Here is an 18,334-nt window from a genome sequence, read left to right on the forward strand (position 1 = left end):
TCAAATTAAGACTTCCAGTTGAAGACTAGTTAACGTTAAATACTGTTGTAAAATGAATTGATTAGTCCAAATTAGTTGTTACCCTGTATGATTCATCACACTTGGCAACCAACATGGCAACCTGAGTGGAAGACTGTGCAGTATTAGCAAAGCATTAAACAACTAAATCTTCAGCATAAAGATGGGCTTAAAACTTGTTTAAAAGGGATGTAATGTCAATATAAACAGTGAACAAGACAGGACCCAGTATTGAGCCTTGTGGAACCCCCTTTGATAGTGATTAAGATACAGAATGAGAGATGGAGTCCTGAAGTAATTTACAGGACTCTTAATCAACACCAATATCACTCAGCCTCGGCAGGAGCATATTCAATGGTTTCAAATGCTTTTGTTATTTTAGTTCTGAAATGGTTACACGGTGGTGTAGTGGTTAGCACTGTCGCCTCACAGCAAGTAGGTTCCAGGTTCGTATCCCAGACTCTAAAATTGCCCGTAAGTGTGAATGGTTGTCTCTCTATGTTCATGTTCGTGCCCTGCAATAGACTGGCGTCCTGTCCAGGGTGGACCCCACCTCACGCCCAATGTCAGCTGGGGAATTGGCTCCAGCACCCCCTGCGACCCCGACCCCGGGATAAGCGGTTGAAGATGAATGAATGAATGAACCAGACTGGTGTGGACTTGAGCTGATTATTAATGAATCATTCCTAGACTTTTTTTCGAAACAGGATAGTTTGAAAATTAGCTGATAGTTATTAGATTCATTTTATCACCACTCTTTTGCAGTGTGGGATTAATTGTGTGGATTTCCAGACATCAGGTAAAAATACCAATAAAAATAGAGATATTAAAAAAGATAATGTCATCAGTTCAGGAATAAATGGGGCACAGAGGTTTGAATAAAATAAGGGTCTTGTTTATCCTCCCCAGATGCTTTTCCTGCAATCGATAGCTTGGCGTGCCTTCCCCACTACGGAGGAAGTGAGGGCCTGTAGGGTGAACGGAGAGGTATGAGTTTAAATGGGCCACACGAGCCAAAGGCTTATTATTAAGAGCAGATCCTGAGTACACCACATCAAACTGATTCCCTGCAGCAGTAAAAATGTGCGTGGAAAGCATGGCAAAGGTCTGATGGCTTCTTTATTAAACAGTCATTAAAATGTAACATAAGAAGGAATAGATGGAGAGGATTTATGCTTATTTACATGTTCTGCTCTCCGACATTTCCAAACAGGTTTGTAAAAGCGCTTGAGATTAATTCCATGTGATAAACGGCTTTCACTTTTCTCCACGACGGTGCATTCAGGTCTGTATTGTCTGAAAGTCAGCCAGAGATCAGCCAATTTATGTTCCTTAGTAACTGGGAATATCAAACAACACAATTACAGCCAATTAAAGTTAATAAATAAACAGAAGAAATGATCCACCTGCTCTGCTAAAGCCGGGGTCAGGAAGTTTTCTGCTGGCAAGTTATTCGACGGATGCAACAAAGTGCTTTTATGTTATAAAATACATTTCAAACGGCACAACTTTCATTGCCAAATGCTTTTTTTTTGCATTCAACGCAATTGTATTTGTGCTGACAGATGTTGACACAGGTTGCACTTGATTATAAGCCTTACCAATAATTGAGTGATGAATCCCCGTACGACTTGATTAAATAACAGCTGGTGCAAAAAGCTAAATCTGGTTTTGCTTAACTGGCTTTCTTCCGCTGTAATCCACCACAGTGCAAGATTTAGGAGCACTGTATATAATAATACATACTCTAGCTAACCACACTTAAACAGTTCAAAGCTTAATATTTGAATAATGACTTCATATTGTCACTTGACAACACCAGGGAGCAGACATGATCAAAGCCATCGTGATAAATACTTTTCCTGATCCTCTGAGCTTCTCTCCTCTCCGTCTGTATCATTCATGTCTCATCAGTGCATGTTACTAATTCAGCTTCTGCCCCGGAGTTGTTTGTGTTTTGTCGTCTCGCAGGTCTCTGCTGATGGTGGTGGTGCCTGCTGCCGTGGTCCTGCATGACGCTTCCTGCTACTATTATAATCTATCATCTTAGCTGTTCTTGTTTCTACTATTCTGCTGAATTAACCGCAATAACATATGAGTCATATTCACATTACTATAGATATTATTATAGTTACTGGAAGTGTGTCTGTCTCTGTCTTTGTCTCTCTCTGTCCATCTCGCCATCTTTTCTCTCTCTCTCTCTCCTTCTCTTCCTCTCTCCGGTGCAGACAGATGTGCGTCCTCCACAGAGCTGGGTCTGTCTGACGTTCCTGTCTGTTATAGTGAAGGTTTTCAACGCCACCGTACTCTACGGGGGAATTGTTGGGTCTCTGTAAATCATAAATAAGTCATAGAGTGTGGTCTTTACCTACTCTGTAAAGTGTCCTGAGATAACTTTTGTTATGATTTGGCACTGTAAATAAAATTGAATTGAATTGAATTGAATTGAATTGAATTGATAATTAACAATCACGGAAAACCGCGGCTCATCAGGTCCTATCAGTATTTTGCGGAGGACACGCAACAGCAGATCATTCGGGAGACTTTCCATTTGGTATCTAAAAGAGACGACAACTATATATATATAAATATATATATATATTTATATATATATATATATATATATATATATATATATATATATATATAAATATATATATATATTTATATATATATATATATATATATATATATATATAAATATATATATATATATATATATTTAAGTCAAAAGTTAAGTTGTGGTCAAAGGAAAGAAAGCATATCTTTTAAAATGCATTTAGAGCAGTAAGAGATGAAGAAGGATCACCTTGAGTTGACTAACTGAAGGGACTTAGGAGAAAACGTTCAGGGACCTTAGTGTCCTTTAAACTGCACGTTTTTAATTTCTTTAATTTCTTTATACTTTTGCATGAGTTAGGATTTATTTCTTGTGTATATATTACACAACTTTTGTAGTTTTTGCACCCTGAGTTGGAGAGAAACTCTATGTTTGGCACATTAAGCAGAAATTGACAGTAAAGTTGACTTGACCATCATGCATTTCACCACTAGAGGGCTCCCTGGAGGGAAGACCCGTGAAAAACCTTTGCTCCTCTTCCTCCTCTCCTCCCTTCTTGCTCTCCTCTCTTTTTCCTCTCCTCATTTCCCATTTTTACATCTTCTTCTCTCCATATTTGCCTCCCCCCCCCACTCTCTACTTCTGTTTCCTTATTGTTTCCTCCTTTTTCCCCTTCTTCCCTTCTTTCCTCTACTCCTTTCTACCTTTCTCCTTCCTCCTTTACTTCCATTTCTAATCCCTCTCTCATAGTCCCTTCTTTTCTTTCTCTCCCACTTCCTCACCTTTCCTCTCATCATTTCCTCCTCTCCTCGTTTCCATTCCTGTTCTTTTTATTCTCTCCTTCCCCTTTTCTCACCTCCATTCCTGTCCGTCCATCCTTTCTCCTCTTCATCTCCCCTTCTTCTTTTCACTTCCTTACACCTTTCTATCCTTCGCTCTCACCTCCCTCCTTCCTCCTTTCTCTCCATTTCTCACTTCCTCAGTTTGCTTTCCTTACTTCACCTTCTTTCTTTCCTTCCTTCTCCTCAAACTTTCTTGCCTCTTCACGTTTCCCCTCGCTCCTTCCTCCCCTCCTCTTCTTCTCACTTCTTCCCTTTCTTCTCTACTTTCCTCTTCTTCTTCCTTGCCATCCTCTTTTCTGTCCTTTCCTCTCTTTCATGATTTCCATCCCTCTCTTTCTCACCTCTCTCCTTCCTCTCGTTCTCACTTACCTATCCTCTCTCTCCGTACTTCACCTTCTTTTCTTTCTTTCATTCTTTTGCATCCTCACTTTTTCCTCTCATCCTCTCAAACTTTCCTGCCTGTTCATTTATTTCCCCCTCTCCTTCCTCCCATCCCTCTTTTCCTCACTTCTTCCCTGTTTCATTTCCTCCTTCCTTTCCTTTTTTACCCCCTCCCCTCTTACTCCTTTATTTCTTCATACCTCTCCTCCTCCTCCTTCCCTCTCTTTCCCCATCCATTTTTATCACTCCCTCATCCTCCTTTCTGGACTCTGCTCTTTACATATCTTCCCCCCATTTTCTCTGGCATGTCGGAGCATGCAGAGAGAGAGAGAGAGAGAGAGAGAGAGAGAGAGAGAGAGAGAGAGAGAGAGAGAGAGAGAGAGAGAGAGAGAGAGAGAGAGAGAGCCGGTTGAGCAGCAGGAGTACTTCTGTCCTCAGAGCTCAGAGAAGGATTCAGTCTCAAGTGTCTGCAGGACTCGTTTGTCAGGACAACCTTTTTCCTCTGACTCCAGGATGATCTATCACCAGAAAGAGGAATAAAGAAGAAGAAGAAGAGGAAGAAGAGAAGGGGGAGGAAAAGTCAGTCCATCAACAAAAGATACAAACTCTATATTGGCGCCTTTGGGGACTATTGGATATATTGTCCCCCTCTGAAATCCAGAAGAAAGGAGGAATAGAGAAGAAGAAGAAGTGACGCGAGGACATAAAAGGGAAAGGAGAGAACAACCCAAATAGGATGTTGATGTCTGTTGCATCCACTCACATGCAAAGAAAAGAAGTGATAAAAGAAGAATGGAAATAAAGGTAGAGTAAGAGAAGAAAAGCACCACCGCTTTTTTTTCAAATCCAGAAAAAAGGAGGAATAAATCAGAAAAAAGAGGCAGAAGAGGAGGAAGTTTTTGTTGCAGACTAATGGTGCGTGCGTCACTCAAGTGCAGATAAAGGAGGAGGAAAGAGAGAGAAGAAGGAATATCTGCTTTTCAACCGCAGAAAGAGACAAACAAGGAGAATAAGTTATAAGTTATAAGTTTTTCTAACAGAGACGGAAGAAATTCATGAGAAGAAGTTGCATTTTTTTGCGAAGAGCAGCAGGAAAAAGTTCAAGGACGGACAAACGGAGTCAAAGTAACAGAAAAATGCAGGAGTGAAGACTAAAATACATACAGAGCAATAAAGGGAACAGAGGAAAACAGACGTTTAAAGCGAGGTTTAAAGCAGACGTAGTGAAGAAAAGGGAATAATCAAGGGGCGAAAGGATGAACTGAGAGGAAAAGAAAGAATAAAGAGTAAAAAAAAGGGTGAAATCAGGAGAAAAGGGAGGACTGGAAAGCAGAAACAAAAGGGAAGGAGGGGAAAAAGGGTTTAAAAAGGGGGGAAATCAAGAGTAAAAGAACCAGAAGCATCCAGGTGTGACAATGAGGCTCCTGGGGCTCCCTGCAGCTCCTCTCTCCATCCTCCTCCTCATCGCAGCGGTGGCCCCGGCATGCGGCGGCGTGGCCCCGGGCCGGCTGGAGCGCTGGGTGCGCTCGGGCCTCCAGTCTCTGCAGTGGGACCAAGTGGACCGGTGCCTCCGCATGTCCTCCCTCTCTGAGGCCGAGTGCAGGAGGCTCGCTCACCTGCCGCTGTCCGCCGTGGCTGTGTATGTATCGGAGCCGCGCACTGCTGCAGGTAGGGAGGGAGGGCAAAGGTCACGCTCTGCTGTTTGTAGAGGGGGCAAATCGATGTGTTACCTTAAAAATCAGCCTAAAGAATCCAATGGAAGGGATTGGTTTAGTGATTATAATGACAAATGGCTGCAAAAGTCCGTTCACCGCCTCCTAAAAACAACTGAAAGAGGATTTGCAACTTGAATAATTTGACTTGTGTGGCTGATTTGTGTGAAATCGATAAATCTTTAGCTTTAAACTGTAAAGAAGACGACTTTTTTTTATCCACAGACGACATTTAAATACTAAAATCAAGCATGTATTTATTCCATTTATCACTTTCAGGATCCTTGTTTTGTCGTGGCTTCAAATGTCGATACTATAAACAAATATAAAGTGACTTTGAATGAATAAGAATAGATGATCACTTACATAATTTACCAAATAACGTAAAAATCTCCAACATTTTTACAGATTTTACTCAGTTAACGTTTGAAGTGATGAAGTATTTAGGTGTATTTAAACGGTGTTATATTGTCGCTGTAACCTAATAAAGTTAAAATAAAAGTAAAGCCATTGTATTAAATGATATATTATATATAAAATATTAATACAAATGAGTTGTAACGTCACAGGCTGATTCCTGTGGTCATTGGGCTGCAAATGACTTATTTTTAGAGTTTATCTGTCCATATTTTCTTTAGTTCGATGAGTTGTTTGGTCCATAAAATGTCATAAAATGGTGAAACATTGTGAAAAGAATTGAGCAGAAACACTGCGGTTAATACAATAGTTGACAACTAATTGATTAATCGACCGATGTTGCAGCTTTACAGACAAACATTGATGTTTCTTTAAGGTATTTCTATATCACATTACTTTAGAATTACCATAAAGTAACTGATGAACAAAGCTAAACATGGCTTTCTTTAAAATGGGACATTAGCCTGGTTCATTTTTTCCTAAACTACCTGGACTATTCTTCCCAAACCCTCCAGGTACCTCAAACAAAGTCCTGGCCATCCTGCCGGACTCCTCGGGTGGCTCCATGAGCTCCAAACCACGAGGCTTCGGCGTCAGCCAGGTGTTGAACGGAGGGGACGGTCCCCACAGACTTCAGCAACCTTTCCCCGGCTCCACGGCCCACGATGGCGTGCTGGTGCTTGATCCGAGCCCCGGGGAGAACTTTGGACACCCGGTGGTCCTCTTCTATGTGGATGTTAATGTGACAAAGAAGAGATGCTCCTACCTGGATGGCATTTACCTGGGTGAGTCAGCAGACACGGGCGGTTGATACAAACATTACAGACACTGAAAACCCTTAACAACATCATAGCTTGAGTTCAATTGTTGTCTAGTGTTTAAAGACACAGACACCTTAATTTGTAGCATTAGTAACTGTACAGCCCCCCCCCCCCACACACACACACACGCACACACATCCGAATTTTTATTTTATTTTACCAAAAGCTGTTGCTAGAAGTAGCTTATTACAGGCAGCTTACTGTTACAATGTTATTATTTAGGTGTTTGCATGTGTTGATCTGCTGCTGACGTTAGGGGAAATAATTGAGAAAACACGTCTGTGGGCTGTATAAGCGGGTAGGAACAAATTAAACGTGGTCATATGAGTTGGCCGACTTGTTGTAATTGTAGCAGTAGTAATAACCTAGTAGTAGTAAAAGTCATAATAGCAGCAGTAGTGGTTATTGTGGGAGTAATAGCAGATAGTAAAAGAAGTAGTAATCACTAACGGAGTGCCACAAGGCTCTATTCTTGGTCCTTTACAATTTATGTTATTCATACCAATCATACCTCCTTATTGGTAGTTCACTGTCCACTTTTATGCCGATGATACAATTTTATACGTCCCTCGGTACATTTCAATCCATATTCCAGACGACTATCCATCTTCAGTCTGCCTTTGAGAGTTGCACATAAGACCATGTACACTATATATATATATGTTTGGATTCCCCCCAATGGTCAGCTCTTTAGTTATATACATATATATGATAATCCTGACATTGAAACTGCAAATACGACCCATAATCACTTCTACTGAATCTGCCAATCAATATTTTTATGCACTATTCGACTCACAAATTCAAAATCACACTAAGCTTTCTGTGTAGAGGCAAAGGCCGTCTGTCTTCTCTTAACTGTGAAACTATATTGCTCAGTCAACCTTCATGTCTGCACTTGATTACAGAGATATTCTGTGCTGTCACGCTGCACCATCATTACTTCAGCAGCTGAACCCACTGAGTGTTTCGATTTTATCACTAAAGACACGTTTGTTGATGTCATACTCATGAAGCTCAACAATGAAATCGTGCTCATCCCCCCCCCCCCTCTTGGAGATTTTAATTTATTATCTGATGCTTTTATGACTCTTGTAATTGTTTTTATTAACTCGATTTGTTGCTGGATTGTTGGCTGTCTGTTTTATTTGTGTTGTTTTGGATGCCGGCTTCTTGTTCTCAGGTCTCTCTTTACAAAAACGAGATCTGGTAAATCGTAATCTCAAAGACAACCTGCTTAAATAAAATGAGCAGCAGCAGCATTCATACTGACATCAATCACAGTGATTAAATAGTTAATGTGATAGTAAGTGATAGTATTTATCTACACTGGAGATCAAAATGTAGATCAAAACGTAGTATTAATACTTAAGAATTAGGTCCACATTCCTGTTTGGGTTCTTTCTTCATGACTACGAATTTCAATTTGAGTCCATGCACCAAATGCGCGTGCATCTGTGTGTGTGTGCATCTGTGTGTGCGTGCATCTGTGTGTGCGTGCATCTGTGTGTGCGTGCATCTGTGTGTGCGTGCATCTGTGTGTGTGCGTGTAAAGTTCTTCCTTTGACTGAAGCAGAGGACAAAGTTAAAGCTGGAAGTGCGTTGTCCCACCCTCGGAGAGCTCCATTTATAGCTCATTGTGCGATGCTGGCTACTTTGCTTCTCAGAGGGGGTCCGACTCAACTACATCTTCAGCGTTTTTTGCCCACAGCGACGCCTCATATGACTCCGTCTGTGAGCGTGTTTTTGCACACTGAACTATCTTTGGATTCGACTGAGAGTGAGGATGATGTTTTAGTTAATCAACAGTTCTTTATGGATTGTTTAAGGAGTTGCTTTCAACATAAAGTTTAGTTTACAGTCCAGTCTAGCGACAAAATGGATTTAATGAAAGCAGTAATAATCAGACCAACTTGTATTAAACCTTTCCTGTTGGCCTGATTGAAGTCATGCACTCACTTGCACTGGTAAATCCTTAAATCTCTGCATGTTTTAATCTTTTAAACAACTATTTTGTTCTACTCAGTGCAGCCACTGGAGAAATTATGTAAACCTGGTTAGTTGGTAGCATTTTTGACCATAGATTAAATCACAATGTTTTACTTGTAAAGTCGTGGAAACAAAAGCAGGAAAATATGTCAACATCAGCAGCTGCTTTGAGAAAATCCTCCATCGTAAACAGGTAGAGAACCTACCTTCGTGACACTAAAGAGAAAGCATGTTGGGGTAGACGATCAAACAACAGCGTTTTTCTAAAAAGCTCCACTTTCAGTGGGGGGCAAACAACGACTTTAGTGTGGGTAAAAGTCCAAAAGTGAGAGTAAAAGAAGTCTTTCCAAAGGGGTTTATTCATGTAGAAATAGTCCGAGGGGACATGTATTCTATGATGGTCCTCACAAGTCCTGTAAAAGAGACGTGTTTGAAAGTGCAAGTTGTTGACCTCCCGCTGTGAGAGAGGTTAGGGCCAGATGTTGAGGTGAATTCGGCCCCGTGTTACACGAACGCACATCTGTCAATTATTCATAGACACGCACACACACACACACACACACACACACACACACACACACACACACACACACACACACACACACACACACACACACACATACACACACACACACAGTACCGGGCCCCCCTGCTGGGTCCTGAAGATGGTTTTGAACCAAAGTCTCTTAGAGTGAAACTTTCTTTAGACCTCATTTAACCTGGTTAGGACACGAAGGAAGAGGAAGTAGAGTGAGGAGGAACAGGAGGAGAAGAGAAAATGGGAGACGTAAGGGAGAGGCTGCTGTCTTTGAGTCAGAGATCCCAAGAAAAGGCCTTATAGGGAGTGGGCAGTCAAGCCTTTCATACATGCACCAGAGACACACACGTAACCTAATCCTTAGTGATTAGGTTTGATGGCAACATTACACTTTAACAAATACATTTTTACCTTTTCAGCTGAGAAGGAGAAGCCAAGTTGACAGTGATCTCATCAAGATGTCTTTCTCTGTGTCTTCAGGTGAGGAGTGTTTGACTCTGGCTTTGAAGGGTCGCTGTCAGAACCAGCTGAAGCGTCGGCAAGCCGGGTCAGAGAGGCTTATGGGTAACGGGCACGGTCGGCTGGCAGGCGGGGCACTGCGTGGTAGTACCACTAGCGGTGGTAGTCGTCTGATGGAGCGGGCCATCGGAGGGCTCTGTGAAGTCCACTTCCTCCCACTGGTGGTCGGAGTCGCGGACAGCAACCGGACACAAAGACTCAGATGTGTTGGTGAGTTTTATATCGCTCCTATAAGCAGGATTTTATGATCATGAACCAAAAGTGATTATTAATGTTGGTAAAAGTAAGGTTGTCAAACTCCACCTGAGCTTTATACGTTGAGTGGCGTTGTGTTTTCCTGGAAGGAGGCTTTTCTGAGTGAAATGCAGAATTATCCTCCTGTTATGCCAAGACCACCCACATCTGCAGCCTCTGCCAGCAACCTGGGGCCCGTGAGAAAACCTGCTGGGAAAATGTTATCGTGCTGTTATGGAAAACACAGAGAATCCTCAGGATGAAACAACAAACCCACTTTTGGCATGGTGCACATATGTGGAGATTAGGTATTCCTTAACTGCTGATTGTGGCCAATTAAACCCCAGCATACCAGGTTTGATTGGACCTGATATCAGGAAACACGTTTCAGTGCTGAGGTTGTTTTTTTAGGCTACCCTCTGACATCCACCCCCTCTGCTCCTACAGACCACGCAGAGTTTGCAAGGTGCCCTCAGCCACTGCCGATGGGCTCCCCCAGTTTGCCCGTCACAAGTTGTGAGCTTAATAAAAACACCCGACGCTGCCACCAGCAGCCACTGGCCACTCACCTCTCCTGTCGACTGTACCAGACCTGCGACCACGCTGTGCTCATCTCAGGTAGAATCTTATTTTTCATACTTGCATTGCTTTCACCAAATCTCACCACACAGATAGATAGAAGAGACTGAAGGTAAACATGTCTACACAGTCTGTGACGTCACCCAGAGCTTTATCAGGGGATGTATTGATGCCTGGAGTTTGGATTTATTGCTCACTGTAGAGGGATGACAAGCACACCAACAAAGTATTAAATCAACTAATGAAAGCAGTAACTTATGGGTCAGCACCCATAAACTAGCATTGTGTAGTTCGCCTAGTTGTCGTGGTTTCTATGGTGGTTCTCTGGTGCTCTGTTCTCGGGTTGACTGGTAGAAAATCATTCTGTTGTGGCTAATCAAAATCAAATCTCCGACTCAGCTTTTCTTTGTACACAGGCCTGCTGTTCTACCAGGTGAACTACTGGGCGACCTGAAGTCAGGCTTCGTAACGTTTCTTTTGGCGGCGTCTTACACGTAGGGTTGAAGGGTTATAACGTTTCACGACATTGCGTTGTATGAAATTTTAGGGTTATTCTACGGAGTATTGGGAAAAAATATTTATCTACAAAAGGGAGACTTTTTACACGTATACATTACACATGGATTTAATTGTTTCAATGATAACAAAGCATTTGTTCAACCAAATGTTCCATTTTCATTCCTATAAAGTCAAGGTCGTGTGTGTGTGTGTGTGCGTGTGTGTGTGTGTGTGTCTGCGTGTGTGTGCACTGCAGGCGGCTGGCAGCAGCAGATGACGTTCCAGCGTCACGTCCAGAACCTTCAGAGGTTCTACAGGATGCTGCAGAACAACGGTTTCCACAAAGAACACATCAAGACCTTCTTCGCCAACAGTGGACAACTTCCCGGTGGGACAAAAACAAATCTTGCTTCCGTCTCACTGACGTTTAACTCTCATAATTGCACTTGTTGTTTTCGCTGTCAAACATTGCAAAACACATTTTGTTCCAAAAATCCTTTTAGCCTCAGTTATACTGCCCTCCAAAGCCTAGGTGCAATAACTTTGAAATCCCTTATACCATGATTTCTGCACAGTTTGGACATAAAAGCATGGAGGTTAGGATCAGTTTGGATAGCAATTATAACACTTCAAAACAATAAACCATAATCTATCACAGATGTGCCAAATATCCATTTCTTGGGACTGTAAACAAGCTTTAAAATTGTAGCTTTTTATCGTTTAAATGATTTTGTAGTGACTGCAGTCTGGCTGTGTAGAGCAGTACACTTCTTCTGTTACTTTACAGTTACAGGTAAAAACATCCACAGAACAAAGGCATTCACAGTTAACATGCTGCCCTTTACTTTTGAGAACAAACCGCTGCAGTAAAGCTGCTGTTTTTTAAATATCTGAGAAAGTCACACGCTGACAGCTTAACCTGGATCATTACACATACGATTAAGCCTCCATGAAGTGTCTGACTCATCAGGATTCATACCATGTGGCTGTAATGTGGACTAAACACAGCACATGTGCTGCATTTCCCTGCCTCTATCCTTGCTTTTTCTCCTCTAATTTAACTTAAGGTCAAGATAAACGTCAAAGCTCAATGTGTGCACTGATTGTGTGAAACTGTCTCCTGTTTCGGTCCAAAACAGCCAAACTCCACCAAAGATTGCACATCTCTCCAACATGTCTAACTCCTCTCCCCTATCTCCTCCCCCTCACAGAGGATGTAGAGGGTGTGTACTCGGCGACGGAGAAAGCAGTGATCCGTAACCACGTGTCGTACGTCTGCAGGAAGCAGCACTGTGCCGACACACTGGTCCTCTACCTGAACTCGCCCACGCGCAACGACGGAACCATGCTGCTGTGGGACGCCAACCTCAACGGCATCGTAAGAGAAACACAAGGAATGAATGGTTTTAGGAAAGAGTGTGTAAATGAGTGAATTAGAAGATAGAAGAAAGTCGCAGCATCATTAAACCTGTTTTTGCTTGGGACAAAAGAACATTCTAGTCTGTATATTTAGCTCATATCTCCATGACAACACTGAGGGGGGTGGATATTTTTTGTACCGGACTAGTTTTTATTTTATTGGAGGTTAAAGTTTATGAATAATTAGGGGCGTGGCCTCTTGAGTGACAGCTAGCCTCTGGCCCTCACTTCTCCTCAGAGGTAAACGTCAGCCAGATGGACGTATCTCCCTCCCCCCCAGCGTCACATACATGTCCTTTTTTGGTGAGAGGAAATGAGGCGGAGGCAAAGTCTGACAAGATGGAGACTCCGGTAGGCGAGGACGATTGGATCAAGTAGAGAGAACGGACTCTGACGGAGAGGCTACGTCCATTTTTTATACAGTCTACGCTCTGCACACATCCAATGGCTTTGTCACGCGCTGTCCTAGTTTATACGCTAAGTCTGTTTCCATTGCACTTTCTTGCAAAAGGTTTTTTTCTGACATTTTGTCTTGTTTTTTTTAGTTTACAGCCTTTACACACACACAAAAATGCAGATAATGGCATAAATATATATGCACTTAGTACTACATTATTGCTGCCACTCTACAACGGCACAATGGTTTATTCCCCTTTACTGACAAAATTGTATATGCGTGAGTAGGGCACACACACACACACACGCACACGCATACGCGCGCACGCACACACACGCACACACACGCACACACACACACGCACACGCATACGCGCGCACGCACACACACACACACACGCGGCTTCAATGCAAATCACCGACACAGAATGGAAAATTATGTATTGGACACACATGGGAGCCATTATCGGCCCGATAAGATGATTCCTCTGACCGCACACACACGCAGAGAAGGACCACCCAGACGTCAGTACTTCTGTCGTCGTCTCTCAAATTGAGGATATGAGCTCATCTGGTTGAAGGCCGTTATTACAGTGACATTTTTAACGCGTTCATACCGGGTACAGCAGGCTGCGTTTGTAAACACTTCCTGGCGAACAGAAGAGCCCATGACATCTGGTGATAGGCTACTGAGGTAGGAAAATTTTCAGTGAATCCCTGTTCTCGTCCCAGGGTGTCAAATACCGACAGTTTGTCACACGCCCTCTGCAGCACAAGGCACCCTTTAGCTTCTGTACTTTAAACTGCAAACCCATCTGTGGCAACATTAGACGCCTAGATCAAGCTGCTCCAGAGGTAAGAGTGAAAAAGTCTGCGTATATGGAGAAGGTAGATGTGGTGGATGGGTCAAAGGAACAACGGATTTTCACCCAGGAGTCCTAGTTCATGTACCATGCGTCACCTAAGGGCGCAATCACACTGTCCATCCGTACCGTGCCCCAGGACGTTTCACAGCTAAAGTCTAGTTCGTACCGTTAACCGTACCGTCTCTGTTTCCAGGCCGACCTGAAGGAGCGGTACTCCGTCAACGAGCTGCTGGCCGACCTGGCCGGCTGCAGGGCGACTCGTGTTTTGCTGTTCGTGGATCAGAGCTACAGTGGCGTTCTGTCCAAGAGGCTGCGGGGGTCTCAGAAACACCTCAACGTGGTTCTGATCCAGAGCCAGACACGGCAGACCCACAACCACCAGAGGTCGAACCTCGGCTGGGAGGACAGCGGCTGGTCCTACATCAGCCCTGCGAGCTGCCTGCTGGACCACCTGGGAAAGGTAATTGATCACGTCAGGCTTTCTATCTTATCTTTTTACTCCTCTACGTAATCATCTAATCACCTGTTCTACCCGTGACGTTACCAGGGTGCTGGGATGTCCCGCCTCCTGGAGCCGTGGGCCGGCCTTTTGAACGTGACGCTGGCCGGCGCCCCCTGCAATGCAACGCCGCCTCTGACGGAGAGCGAGATGCGGAGAGAGTACCAGGGCTGCCAGAACCTGCCGACCGCGCTCTGGCACCAGAAATACAGGAGAACCAACTGAGAGAGAGACATTGGGGGAGGGGGTGGAGAGGGGGAGAGAGAGAGGGGGGGAGAGAGAGAGAGAGAGAGAGAGAGAGAGAGAGAGAGAGAGAGAGAGAGAGAGAGAGAGAGAGAGAGAGAGAGCATATACAAGCATTTCATTCATGCATTTTGCTGGTGTGTGTTAACTTCTTTAGTTTCAGTGTGCTTGGTGGACCCTAGTGTGTGTGTTTGTGTGTTTGTGTGTGTGTTTCTCGTCCTAACTCAGAAAGTAACCTTGGCGATGACAGCTCATCCCAACAGGAGTGTCCTGAACACCATGTGAACCGTGTGTGTGTGTGTGTGTGTGTGTGTGTGTGTGTGTGTCTGGTTGTGAGTTCAGCAAGAGGACAACCACTCTGAGACCATTGCTAGCTTACGCTCAGTTTGTGTGTGTGTGCGCGCGTGTGTGTGTGTGTACACCAGATCTCCTGGGCACTTAAACATTTCAGAGCCAATCATCTTTCTCTTTTTTTATCTTTGAAACAGTTATTTCTTCTTCCTTCTGTTCTCTCCTTTTCTTCCTGTCCTTTGCTTCACCTTTCGTCCGCTCCTTTCCTATCGATACCCTCCTCTGAACTCTCTGCTTTCTTTCCTTCTCGTTTCCCTTCTTCTTTTCCCTTCTTCTTCTTTCTTTTTACATTTTCTTTTTTCGTTTCTTCTCTGCTGTCACTTCCCTGTTTTCCTTGTTCTGACAGTGTTTGAATACTGGAATCATTAAGTCACACCAGAACTGACAAAACCCCGAAACACAAATTGACTTTTGTGCATTTAGACGTTGTGCACAAGAAAATATGAACGAAAAACACACGAAAAAAAACAGTGTGATACAATTTTAACTCAAGGTCCACTATATTTTACCTGCATCTCACATTTAGAAGCTCCTGAATTGATTTATTTATTGTCTAGTCTGTTTCCAAGGTCAATATCAAACTTCACACTCAGTATTGGTGATATTTTTGGAAAGCAGGGCGACACAAACTAATTATTTTCCTCAAAGTCAACATTCGGGTCGTCTGTGTCCAAACTGAGTCCCATTGTAGTTCAGACCAGACACTGCAGGTGAAAAGGGTTTAAAAGAACAAACCCAAACAGATATCACGAGGAAACTTCCTCATTTGATTACTTATATTAAGACAATTACTTTCTGTATCACACGTTTTCTGAAATATTGTGTTTAAACATGCAAATGATGCATTATCCTATTAAATATGTGCTAACTTGCATACATTACCAGAACACAAATATGAACATTAGATAAAGCAAGGTTCAAAACTCTTGTTGTATAAGTCAGGCCATGAATGGCACATGACAAAAACAAAAAACAAGACAAAAAGATACAGGATAAAGGATACAGACGGGAATAAAACTGGAAAGACTGGTGTACATAAGTGACAATTTCTGACTGAGTGAGAAAAAACTAGACGTGTATGTGTTTGCAAGACACTACGGGTCAGTTGGGTATAACATTAACTCATATATCATTATGAAACTTCCCCAAATGATTCCTTTTTTTTTGCATTACAAGTTTTCTGACATGTTTTGTTTAAATATATGCAAATGAGGCATTATCTAACGGTCACTTATGGTGATTTTATGAGACATTTATAGACACAAACAGACAAAATACAGTCAAATAAATGTGCATATGGATAATTTCTTTCCACTCGTTTGAAAGAAGACATGTTGAGAGCAAATCTCAAAACTGACCAGTTCAACGTACTCGAACCTAAATGACAAAACATGTTCCAAAGGTTTTTGTGCCGTACAAAGTGCAGTTACTATGAAATCAATGCACAGTTTTGGGTGGTTAGCTTTGATTTGGAGACAAATTACACCATATCAAGCCAGTAAACCATAATCTATCATAGATGTGCCAACCATTAATTTGTTGGGACAGAAAAACAAACCTTGAAACCATTTATTTTTCAGATATTTCCATCGTTACTGCATTTCGCCTTTGTTGCGATTGTTCTAAAGAAACCAATAGCAGATGGGACATAAACCCCGGTCTGCTGCTCTCGTTGTTAGCGGTTTGAACAAACAACCAAATGCTGTCAATGTTCTGGAGACAGAAGACGGTTGTTCCTGAACTAGATTTCATTTTGCAACAGGGCGACGATGCGTCAACCGGGCGGGTTTTAAACATAATCCGCAGTTTAACTCGATTTATCTAAAAACCACATCTTTGGTAGTCGACATAGAAGGTGACACAGGTTCACGGTTTCTATTCTGAGAGACGTGTTTGAAGATTTAGAGACGGGGGACATCTTAACCTGAGGAGGAGGGAAAGAGAGAGAGAGAGAGACGCAGACAGAAACAGGGACGGCAGCGATCATGATTAAGACATGAAGCACTGAGACTGCCCTCACTGCTACACAGACTTGGCTATGGCATTTTAATAAGGGCACAACTTGCAAGTGTTTGTGCGCGTGTGTGTGTGGTTGTGTATGTGTGTGTGTGTGTGTGCGTGTGTGTGCTCGATCACATAGACAGGCATCACATGAAACATGCACACGTTCCAATATTAACCCGTCCCCACACTAACATCGTACATGTCGTCCTCTACCTTTTAAGTGGTGCTTTGTGATATTTGTGTCCATCTGAGTAACCGTATTATACCACGGCCCAGTGTAAACCTCATCATCATCCCCTCCCTGCTCTGTTCTGTACTGTTGTAATAATATGCTTTACATTAGAGAGCTGCTTATTCAAGAGATGAGAGTTGACCCACTGGGAGAATGTGTTTCCAAATGCGCGGGACATTTTCGGACCAGAATTGTGTCCGACAAGTTGACATGTTGCATATTCACAGTTTGTGTAATGATCTGTACAGTATGAAATGTAATTTAGCAGAAATGTTTCTAGTTGCATGCAGCAAATCACAACATCTAGTCAATAAAGTACATTTAGAAACCAGGAGAGCACGCAAGATTTATTTGTCTGGCTTCCAAACTCTACAGCACTGATCCGATGACCACAGGTGCCGATTCGAGAGGAGTTATACTCATAATTGTGTTGTCGTGTTGCAACCTGTTTCTGTCACATACTGTTGTTTTGTCAAGACCATTCGGCGTCATTTGTCAATGCAACTTATGACCCTCAGTCGCTGTTTTACACATGAGGAACTTGATTACGTTGTGAACTCACATTCAAGTACCTGGTTATGTTTAGCAAACAAAACCACCTGGTTAGGGTTACGTAAAGATCATGGGAGGGGTCATAATAAGTGCATTTGTAACTACCACCCATGCTAGCTTACGCAGCGCTTTGGCACGCTTAGAGTGAAATTCCGGTGTAAAATCATCCCAGCGTCTTTTTTGGCAAATACTCTCTTTAAATTAGCCATCGAGACGATTTTTTTCATGTAACAGCTATCAACAGAGATATCCTGGAAAGTCGCTAACAGTCGCTAACAGCCGAATGCGGCTAACAGGGATTAGCTCGGGGGCAGCCCTGTGAAGGTCTTTTTTAACCACTAAAAATGCTCATGATAACAGCAAACCTCTGCAGCAGCATGAGAAGAGTCCCTACACATAAAATAAAGCACCAACAATGTAGTTAGTGAACCCAGAGTTTATTAAAAGAGTGTTTTAAAGACTTACCTACTGGCCCCTGTACCAGCTTCTATCATAGTAAAGTCCATTCGAGTGGATTACCAAAGTCAATCCAAAAGGAAGGAGCCCATTGGTGCTTTGTTTTCTGTGTAGAGACTCTTCTCATGCTACTGCAGAGGTCTGTGTGGTTTTTTGAGCATCATTAGTGGTTAAAAAAGCAGTTTTAATGCCTTCCCTGTATTGCCCT

At 42.8% G+C, this 18,334-nt stretch overlaps 1 protein-coding gene across 1 annotated transcript; it reads left to right on the forward strand.

The window, feature by feature from the left end:
• Positions 1-4,409: 4,409 nt before the first annotated feature.
• Positions 4,410-14,513, forward strand: LOC310952474 (uncharacterized protein; the record flags this gene model as incomplete). Its single annotated transcript, XM_083921090.1, has 8 exons — positions 4,410-5,469; positions 6,446-6,715; positions 9,759-10,007; positions 10,479-10,649; positions 11,365-11,496; positions 12,320-12,486; positions 13,983-14,249; positions 14,337-14,513. Exons 1-8 carry the CDS (start codon positions 5,217-5,219, stop codon positions 14,511-14,513), a joined length of 1,686 nt encoding a protein of 561 aa, XP_083777216.1. The 5' UTR covers positions 4,410-5,216.
• Positions 14,514-18,334: the final 3,821 nt, after the last annotated feature.

The sequence above is a fragment of the Echiichthys vipera genome (genome assembly GCF_963691815.1).
Source record: "Echiichthys vipera genome assembly, chromosome: 10".
Classification (NCBI taxonomy): Eukaryota; Metazoa; Chordata; class Actinopteri; order Perciformes; family Trachinidae; genus Echiichthys; species Echiichthys vipera.